The sequence below is a fragment of the Trachemys scripta genome, chromosome 1 (genome assembly GCF_013100865.1).
Source record: "Trachemys scripta elegans isolate TJP31775 chromosome 1, CAS_Tse_1.0, whole genome shotgun sequence".
NCBI lineage: Eukaryota > Metazoa > Chordata > Testudines > Emydidae > Trachemys > Trachemys scripta.
In genome coordinates this window covers 18,825,619-18,836,665 of record NC_048298.1, presented here as the reverse complement: position 1 = coordinate 18,836,665, position 11,047 = coordinate 18,825,619, and the positions used below count along the sequence as shown (strand labels likewise).

General features: G+C 42.7%; 1 protein-coding gene across 3 annotated transcripts in view; it reads right to left on the bottom strand.

The window, feature by feature from the left end:
• PCLO (piccolo presynaptic cytomatrix protein) overlaps positions 1–11,047 on the bottom strand; it is a 504,664-nt gene that overhangs the window by 474,208 nt on the left and 19,409 nt on the right. For all 3 annotated transcript variants that reach the window (XM_034765561.1, XM_034765570.1, XM_034765579.1), the window contains exon 3: positions 6,513–7,898. In XM_034765561.1, the coding sequence (XP_034621452.1) occupies positions 6,513–7,898 (1,386 nt within the window). The remainder of the gene's footprint in view (positions 1–6,512; positions 7,899–11,047) is intronic.

The window sequence follows — 11,047 nt, the reverse complement described above, 5'->3', positions numbered from 1 at the left end:
AGAAGACTTCCCCAGACTGGATTAGGGATACTGGTGTGACCTCACCTTGCAGCCCCCAAGAAGGAATTGGGTGGACTAAATGGACAGTGCCCCTGTCTGAAGCCTAGCAAGGGAGGTACGTGGATCCCACTAGAATTTAAAATGAAAAGTAAGGGAGGGGAGGCTCTACTAAAGGACCTGGGCAGCTTTAGATACAGTACCAGGCAAATAGGAGGATTTACACTTCTGAGCCATGGAAGCAGAAATTGACTTTTCCTTTCCAGATTTAGCTAATATTCAGAAAGGGAATCTAGCACCTGCCTTCCAGATTTGAACACCTCAAAATTCAGGAGTGCTCAAGCTCAATTTGGGCAGCTGTTACTTCATTTCTCCCAAACCAAATGTACTGATCCACTGTAACTTGCTGTAGAAAAGGTAGGATGAAATTGAGCAAGAAATGCTTCCCAGTGGTTATTAGGACTGGAATTGCTATTTTCAACAGCCATTGCCTTTTTTTTTTTTAGTTTTATTTGTTTAAAAGGAAGACAGTGATATTGCATTGGCAAATTCCCCATAGAAACAAAGAGTGGAACAAAAGAATAATAAAGGCACCTCAGCTTTTCCTCATTTATGTAGGACAGTCTTATAATATGCATCCAGATATCCTCCAATCACACAAGCTGAAAATTGTTCCATTTTACTGCAGTTCTGTAACCATATGGGAACCAATCCTGTCTGTGTTCTGTGCACATCCAAAATTCCTGCTGCACGACTCACCCTAGGAGTGAGTTACCAGTGACCCAGGGCTGGGGCAGAAGGAGGGTTCAGGGGCGGGGGGAGGGAGAGAGCCCAGGGTTGGGGTGGGGGACAGCCAAATTTTTTTTTTGCTTAGGGCAGCAAAAAACCTAGAGCCGGCCCTGCCACTGGGAGACTGGCCTTGTAGGTTTAACTGGAGCTCATCAGCACAGGGATTGTTTTCAATGGATTCAGAGAAGGAAATACTCTTTAAAAGGTGAGGTGCTGTCACATAACGACAGGAACAAATATCCTTTATTATAAACTGGCATCTCGTTCCCTCGTAAGTATCAGCCACCTTTGTCCACAGCATGATAGCAGGCTGCATGTTGGATATTCCATGTTAAAAGTACTCAAAGATTGACATACACTGGTCGGTTAGATTTTCCTGAGTATTTGTCAACTCAACATGCGTTTTCTTGCTCTTTGAGCCTCACTGTGCACTCCTTAAATGGGGCAGGATCAGAATTACTCAAACACATTTGCGTAGATGCTGCCTTCATTCCTGTGTCACCCTCCAGGCCCTTCTCTATTATCCATACCCAAAGCATTCCCTCTGGTTTCCCAAGTGATTAAAGGACACATCTCATGTTTTGACAGGTACCAGGTAACAATTCATAGACTGATGCACAACCACCAGTAAGAACGACCCTGGTGCATTAGCAACTGCAAAATAAAGCTCATTTTAGGACTAATTTTGCATTGTTTTCTGATCCAAAACCCATCCTGACTTCAGAATAAAGAGGCAGAAGGATTTTTTTTACAAAAAGGAAAGATACAGACTTTAAAACAGCCGAATTTGGTCTTTCTAGATTAGAACTCAGAGAGTAAGCAGGCTGGCCTTACCATGAGGCGAACAGAGGCAGTCACCTCAGGTGCCAGACTGCGGGGGGGGCGGGGGGGGTGCCACTTAGACCCAGAGTGTAGAAAATTGTGTCTGCTGCTGGTGCATATGTATTCTCTCTGCTCTAGATGCACAGAGATGGTGGAGTGCTGGAGGAAGGAGGAGACATAACAGACAAGCAGGAGAAAAGGTGAGAGGGAATAACAGAAAGCAGCAGGAGCTTCAGGGAGAGAGAGGAGGAGGAGCCTCTTATATACCTCTCTAGCACCCCCAGGAGCCTGGACTCATTAACACCAACTTCTCAGGGAGCTTCCTGTTTCCTGCTGCTTCCCTGAATCCACTTGAGGAGAACAGGCAGTCAACTGAAGTAGTAGGAGCCAGTTACACTCTTAAGATGCTGATATCGTCCCTCACTCAGGCCCTGCTACTAGCCTGCTTATTTGTTCCCTTCAACTGAGTGTTGACAGCCACTATAGCTGGCACAGAACAGCAGTCATGAGTGAAAGAAGAGCATTCAGAAAAAGAAAGAAAGCAAAGGAAGCTTTTCTATCTAAGCAGGAAGGAGCTTTCCTGAGATATATAGACACAAATGTTCACGGTGAGCCTTCCGGCCCCAGTGAAGGTGTGAGTGGTGATCTTCCAGTTAAGAGTGCAGGTGACTTGGCAGCTATTGTAGCAGCCATATCTCCATCTCAAATGGATGTAACCATGCATATTCTGGAAGAAAAGTGATACTACTGGAGCTGGTATGACAAATGTGCTTCTTAAAAAGCTGGAAGATACGGGAATTGCGATAGCTGACATGAGAGGTCAGGGCTACGATAATGGTGCCAACATGAGAGGAAAGAACAGAGAAGTGCATACACGGATCCAAGAGTTAAACCCTGGAGCTTTTTTTGTCCCATGCAGTTCTCATTCATTGAACTTGGTGTTCAGTGATGCAGCTGAGTTGCATCAGTGAAGTTGCCGAGTTTTTTAAAGTAATTCAAAGCATCTATGTATTTTTCTCTGCATCAACTCATCAATGGCAAATTTTGAAGCAACATCTGGGAACATCCTCTCTGACACTGAAACCATTGAGTGCCACATGCTGGGAAAGTCGAGTGGAGGATATAAAGCCTATCAAACACCAAATTGGGAAGATAGATGATGCCATAGTTGCCATTATGGAAGATAATGCTATGACAGGAACTGTTTGTGGGAGAACAGTGGCAGAGGGAAATGGAATCACCAGAAACATACATAACTTCAAATTTCTGTGTGGCTTAGTGTTGCGGCATGACGTACTGTTTGAAATAAATGTTGTAAGCAAGAGACTCCAAGGTGTTGACCTTGATATATCTGGAGCAATGGAACAACTGGACAAAGCAAAGTCATACCTACAGTCTTATCGGTCAGATGAGGGATTTCAAAACGTTCTGAAGAGTGCATAGAAGTTGGCAGAGGAACTTCACACTGAAGCTATTTTCCCACCCATTCAAGAATACAAGAGTCACCAAAGAAGAAGACATTTTGATTACGAGGCACGGGATAATCCCATAAGAGACCCCAAACAACAATTCAAAGTTGAATTCTTTAATCAGGTGCTAGATTGTGCAATACAGTCAGTTGAAGAACTTTTCATGCAGCTCAAGGAACACAGCAGTATATTTGGGATGTCGTAGGATGTTCCAAAACTCCTCACTATACCTGAAGAAGACCTCCACCAGCAATAGGGGACTAGAGACAGTGTTGACGCATGATGACATGTGCAATATTAGTGTGAGTGATTTAGGTGATGAACTGAAAGCCCTTTCAAGCTACATTTCAGTAGGATCAACTCCAAAGGCTGTTCTGGAATATATGTGCACAAATAAGATGACCACCCTCTTTCCAAATGCTCTGTGCATGCTTCTAACACTTCCTGTAACAGTTGTCAGTGGAGAATGCAGCTTCTCCAAGCTGAAGTTAATAAAAACACATCTACGCTCCACAATGACACAGGAGAGGCTGGTCGACCTTGCAACCATCTCAACAGAGCATGAGCTGTCCCAGACTGTGGACCTTAAGGAAGCAGTTCAAATCTTTGCAACCAAGAAGGCACAGAAAGCACCACTTGGATTATGCAAACAGATAAAAATGCCAGTGTTTACTATGCAGACCAGAAAAGTTACATTTGCTGTTCAGGCATTTGAAAGTTAAGTGTTACTTAAAATTTTTGAACAAAGCATTTTAAGTTGTTAGTTCTCCTTTATTGGGGTAGGTAGCAGAGCAGTACCATGAGAGGAGCAGAACAGGAAGAAGGCAGAATTGAGACCTTTCAAAGTTTTGGTCCAAGCGAGGAGGCATGGGGGTATCATTTGAGCTGCCTGCCTCTGGTGCCAAAATGTTGTGGGCCAGCCCTGAGAGTAAGGATAAAAGGAGAGTGTGTGTGTTAAACAGAGGGAGTGAAATTTCCCTCACGATCTCATTCTAACAACTATGAGCATTCCTTTCTCTGATCCCCATATAAAGCACTCCCCGCCCTCCCTTCCAAAATAGTTGCTGGACAATGTGAAGTTTGGTAATAAACGCAATGTGACTAGCTGTTTGTCCCTTGACAGAACACATCACACTCCAGCTGTATTGAGCACTACAGAATGAATACAATGCTAACTCCCATTATATTACTTGCAATTTTCACAATTTCAGGTGGTTTTTATGTCTGGATTACTTGGGCTTCCTCATGATTTTTTGCCCATTGGAAAAGGATTACCACCTCCCATTCTTCTCAAGGGGACAGAACCCTGCATCCTCTTCAAAATGTGTGGCCAGGAGGAGACAAAGACACTTAGCTAGAGTGGCTTGCTAAATGAGGGAGGGAAGTAGAGGAAAGAAGCAAGTAAGATGGAAACCATGGGGTATGAGTAACAGAAAAGGGCGTGCAGGGTAACATAGGAATGGGACAGCAGCTAAGGAAATTTGCAGTTCAGGAAGGAAAATAGACAAAGGAATGTGGGAGAAAGGAAGACAACTAGGTGGGAAGGAGAGACATGGGGGCAAACAGACTAAAGGGGAAGGAAATTAGAATGTGAGGTGCTGGATATTGTGAGAGAGAGTAAAAGAGATTATAACGGGCAGGAAACTGAGCAGAAATGGAAGGAGACTTTGAAGGGAAGAGAATGTGGGGGTGAATATTAAAGGGAGCAGAAAGGGAGATATGGGAGAGAGGAATACTAGGAGGCTGACAGGAGGAGTCCAGGCAGGAAGGTTGGACAGTGATAAGGGAGGAAAACAGGAAATAGCATGCCAGTTTCCCACCTGAGGTGTTAGGAGAAGGTACATGGAACCAGCAGGGAAGTCAGGGGGAAGCCTCACAGGAACCAGCAGGGAAGTCAGGGGGAAGCCTCACATTTTTGTGAATGCATTTATTTAACAGCCAAGTGTGGGGCTTTCAAAAGTGATGATGGGATTTAGGAGTATAAGCCGCATTAAAAGTAATGGGACTTTTGCACCTGAATCCTTTTGTCACTTTTGAAAAATCTCTACCTGAATTTTAAACCCAAATTATCTCAAATTCTGGAGGTGCAGGATTTCTGCCCTAAAAACTGAAAAATTCAGACGACCGACACAAAAACATGAGAGTTTGTTGTTTGTTTAGTTTGGGGTTTTTTGAAGGGGAAGAAGCTCTGACTCAGGTTTTCCACACTCTCAAGGGTTGGCAATACTGTGGTGGAAGAGAATCCAGGATATAAAGTCCACACACATTGAATGTTCTTTTCTTTTTAGTATTCTTCCTATGCTTCTACTCATGCTATGGCAGTGATGTCACAATGATCTAACCCAGATAGCCATTTCTAGTTTATTTACTTGGATACCAAACACCCTTAACTAATAGTTTATTTTCCCAGGTACTAAGTAGATTGAGTTACACACTTGAATTACCTGCAAGTATTTTGCTGGTGGTCTATTTTTACCAAGTAAGGTCTTGCTAAGTCAATAAAGAAAGTATGGCATTTTTCTGCCCTGCTTATAAGTTGACAAAGTTTCTTACCCCTTCCCTCTTTTTCAAAAATCCCTTGCAAGAAAGAACAATAAATAAATGATCAAATGTTGCCTTTTTGGAAAGAATGATGGTTACAAAAGTTAAACCTGACCCAATAATTGTCTTTTGTGGAAACATTTTGCTGCATAGCTACATGGAAAAGAAACTACCCATACTGTCGTATTTTAACAATGAACAATCCCATTCAAACTCCAGTCCTTTTATCAGTTAAATGCTTTTCTGATCGTTGCCTGTTTAAATCCTGCCCCACTTTGTACACACGTATCCCTCAAACTTCAGGGGTTTGGGCACATAAAAATGAGTCTGCCTCCCACATACAGTCAAGAGTCAGAATGTGATTAATGGAACCTGAAGGTATAGGTACAACTCTGCCTAACAGATTTAGGGAGAAGTTAAAAGACTGTGCTGGGGAAAAGTGACTAACAATTAATAAATCCTTTCATTCAATAGTACTCACTGATCAAAGGAGGAGGAGAGGGGAATAAACCATGTTAATGTTGCTATACTGACAGACATGAAAGAGAACTTTTACCCCAGGGTGAGCTCCAAAGAATGAGTACAATAATCTGCCATGCTATAATACCTCTAATTTCAAAGGGTTCAGTAATCATCATCATTATTAGTCTGCCTTTGCCTCAAAACCTAGGAGATCTACTGCAGTAGCTGCCTTTAAAATACAGGAAATTAATCTAAAGTAGCTTTTGACTACCCTCCAAGTTTCAGAAATATTTAATTAAAAAAATACAAGCTCTCAAATGAAGCATTAGAATTGTTCAGCACCACTTGTTAATTAAAAATATGCTTTGACATTCACAATCTAGAAAACCAGTTACTAACATATATAGAGTAAATATAAATGCCACTGCCTACCTCAACTATGTGCGGCATCGGGTTAAATCCACAGAGATTGCACACAATAGTCTTGCATTCTGTACATGTATTAAAGTTGGGAGGATCCTTAGAACCAATGTTTAGTCCAGTTTTGCAAAGAGTACAAGTTGATTTAGGTAGAGTAGTTTTTTCCAGTCCCGGTGGCCCAGCAGTTTTTGTAGATTCAGCAATGTGAGACTTGCTGTCTTTATCAGCAATAGGTTTCTTTTCTAATTCAGATCCTTTAACGGTTACAATGTTATCTGACTTGGGTGGCTGTGATTTTTCTGCCACAGGAGGCTTGGCTTCTTTTTTCACAGGTGCTGCTTTTGGAGATGGCTGAGCCTGACTGGCCTCTTTGGGTGGTACCTGAGATGGCAGAGGGGGTTGCTTAGTAGCAGGCCCCAGTAGAGGGCCCGAGGATTGAGCTCCTTGTTGGCCTGATGTGGAGATTAAATTTGAAGCCTGGCTAAAGATTGAAGCGCCAAATCCAAAGAGTTTCCCAGTAACTGTTTCTTGTGGAGTTGTAGGCTGTGGTTTAGGGGCATCAGTAATACCTCCCAGATTTAGACTGAAACGCCTTGGTTGCTCTTGAGCTCTCTGAGGCTGTTGAGGGTGAGGTGTTGGCTGCACTGGGGTAGGCTTTGGGCCTACAGCTGCTTGTTGTCCTTTTGGAACCTGCTTGGCATCGGGTTTTGGGGTTACTTTTATTTGTGTCTTCTTAGGGTCTTCTTTCATTTGTGTTGGCTCAACAGCTTTTTGACCTTTAGTGTCTGATCCAGGGTGAGAAACAAATTTAGGATCTGATTTTTGCCGTGACGCCTGTGGTAAGGTTTTGGAATCTGGCAGGACAGCTTTATCCCCAGCCAGATGGGTGTCCTGCAATAGCTTAGCATGTTCTGATCTCTGAGGTTCCATTGCTTTCTGTTGAGTTGATGGAGCTTTGGGACTTTGTGACTCCTGTTTCAGACCGGATGCTGAAGAGGTAGACACACCGTCAGTTGTGGGCTTCTTTTGCTTATCTTCAACCAAAGTTGGCTTGATCTGGCCAAATTTCGGAGTGGGTTCAATTTGCTGAGAGATGTGCGGGGTAACAGGCTCAGTGGGTGGCTGCTTTGATTTCACAGGGGGAGAGCCAGGCATGGACGGTTGCTTTGTCAGTGGTGGGGGCTTTTTAGGCTCTGGGGGCTGGGAAGGAGCAGGTGTTTGAGAAAGATCTTTCTTTTGAGTAGGCTGCTGGGGCTGGGAGGGTGGTTTGGTTGTTAAAGGTGGAAAGGTTGTCTTCTGTTTGGGCGGAAGAGGCTGTGGCACAGGACCATGAACTGAAGCTAAATCACCACCTAGTGCTCTTTGCATCTGGCAGTTTAAACAGAGCCATTCTTTAACCTGCAGAAAAAGATTTACAATTAGGGTCATGCAATGCTAATATTAGTAAATCAACTTTTGGCTAGAATTAGTAAATCAGATAAAAGTTCAACAAAAGAGGGGGAAATATTACCACTAAATATTGCTTTATGGTTAAAAAATACAATTGAATTTTTCATTTCACTTCTGATTCCTGCAGTCCAGGCCATCAGAACAAGTCCACACTTCAGGCACTGTGGAAATTGATGGGGGCAGCATTGATTTGCCAGCATTGATTCATCAGCAATACTGATTTGCCAAAAAAAAAGTTAAAAAAGAAAACAGTAATAATTAATGAAATAATAATAATACTCAAAAAATAGTTTGGCAAATGAATGCTGCCAATTGAAAGCATAATTATAATGATTAGGACAAAAGTGAATGCATAATTACCTTTAACTGTGCAATTATCAAGTTCCTGGTCTAGTTTATAGTTTTGGTTATGTTTTATATAATAGCAGCAAAAAAGTCATAGTGGTGCTCTATATGCACATATTGAACTAACAATAAAGGTGTGCTAATCAATTCCATATATTTATGTAGACCCATTTCATACCATCAACTTCTGAGCACAAGTCTTCATCTGAAATGAATGAGGAGCTCTGCTTAAAAAATGATGGCCCTACATGAACCATAATTATGTGTTCCTGCAATCATATCGTTATTAGGCTTACTAGATCCAAAAGTAATTACCATAAGCCCCATTGTACTCTTCGTTATTCAGCACAAAGGGAAGGAATAAGGTAAATAATTCATCTATTTTCTGTTCCTCTAGGCCTCTATTACTGTAGTATCCAGGAACCTCACAATTTGTAATGTATTTCACCTCACAACAACCCTGTGAGGGAAATAAATGCTATTTTACAGATGGGGAACAGACTACATGACTTGCCCAAAGGCTCACAGGAAGTATGGCAGAGCAAAGAATTGAACTGAGCTCTTCTGAGTCACAGGTTACGACCCTAATCTCTGGACCATTCTTGCTCTCTTCTTATGCCCCCATAACTGTTTTAAGAGAGAAGAGCAGAACAAATACAGCATTGTTTTCCCCTGAAGGCTATCTGCACAATTGCGGTTGGGGCACCATAGGATTTCAGAAAGGACATGTCAGGCCAGAGGAAGAAGGAGATGAAGCCAGGAAAACATCTGCTCCACATGGCATTCCCCATGCTTTTCATTGCTACTCAGTTTGGCATGGTATCCTGCATGGCGACGATTTCCAGCAGGAGAGTTAGTTCTGCTCATTACAGCATTATCTCCTATTCCTCCACACTCTCTATTCCCTTTGGAGGGGAAAGTAGGGCACAGGTTCAGCCACGAAGCCAGTGATATCACATCTTCTGCATAAGCCACACTGCCAAGGGACAAAGGGAGCTGCTCACAGGGGCAGATCACAGGGGTAGTACAGAATTCCTTATAGGCTCTTGGCTGCCCCAGGTGAGAGAAGATTCATGCATCCTGCTCCCTCCCCAGACTTGCAAAAGCTCCTCCCTACCACCAACCAAGGTGAAAACTAGGACATTTTATGTGATGAAGGTTTTGGTATTCAAGGGGATGAGCCAAGCTTACAGGACAAAATAATTAAGAGACAACTTCAGCTTCCACTTCAAGTGTGTGCAACTCCCATTGAATTCACTGCAAGTTGCACCCATGGAAATGAAAACTGAATTGGCCCAGACTGCTTTTTAATTACTACATTTCCCTCTGTACTTACCCAGCAACACATTTTCAACAATGACCAGAAAAGGGATTTTAACATTTCGACACAGTATCTTTAAACACCACCTAGATTGTCCCTAACTATTCAGATATGTACAATATACATATGTTATGGAAGACGATCTCAACAACAATAACTGCTTCCCTTATAGGAACACTGGTTAGGCCCCAGATGTAGGTTTAGCAATAACCAAAACTGTATTAGTATGAATGTTGTCATACTGACACCGTCTTTTGTCTTCCTAAGACTGTTTTTGGTTTGTGTTTAAACTCCTCTGCAGCGTTCGCAACTCAAATATCTGATTAGTGCAGGCAGCCAAAAAGTGAAACTGACTAAAAACAAAACTGAAACAGGCCAGTTTAATTTCAGCTGACTGACTTAAAAAAGAATGAAATTTACTGCTGTACATAGGGCAGGCGCAAAGGCTCTGAAGTCGTATTTTGATGGCTTAAATGATACATATCAAAGTAACCTCAATGAATAAAATGTGTTGCTATTTTCGTCCTAACTTCTGATTTTACCAGCAATAGTACCACAGACCTGGACACTAGGATGGCTCCCCAATACGCCAACCTCTTCGTGGGCCACCTGAAGAAGAATTTCTGGACAAATGCACCACAAAGCCAATGATATACCTGAGATACATCAATGATATTTTCATCCTCTGGACAGATGACTTAAATTCCCTCATAGATTTCCACCACAACTTCAACCACCATCACCCATCTATAAAACTCTCTATGGGACACTCCCACACCAGCATCAACTTCCAGGACACCAAGATCAGCTCCACAAAATGGAGCCCTACAGATAACTATATACAAAAAAACCCACAGATCATTGCACCCATCTTCATAGATCCAGTAACCACCCCAAACACACCAAGAAATTGGTTATCTACAGCCAGGCACTCAGATACCACAGAATATGCTCTGAGGAGAAAGTCCAGGATATACACCTTAAGATGCTCAAAAACACCTTCACCAAACTAGGACACTCCACCAGAGAAGTAGATTACCTCATGGAACAGGTCACCCAAATACCCCGAGAGAACCTGTTTCAATACAGAAATAAAACCCCCTTCGACTGCACACTCTTAGTTGTCACCTACCACTCCACACAGAACTCATATAGAGTAGCATCAAACAGCTACAACCCATACTTGATGGGGACCCCATCCTGAAAGAAAGCTTTCCTGAACCCCCTCTTTTGGCCTTCAAACAACCACCAATCCCTGCAAGCTCACCTTCAGCAGCTAGTTCCCAACAGACCAGGACACACCAACTCAAAGCGGCATCAGACCCTGACAGAACAACAGATAAAAAACCTGCAGACATATCTCCACTGCTACAATGATCAACACCCCACACAACATACCTTTCAGGATCCATACCAATCACAACATGGGGTG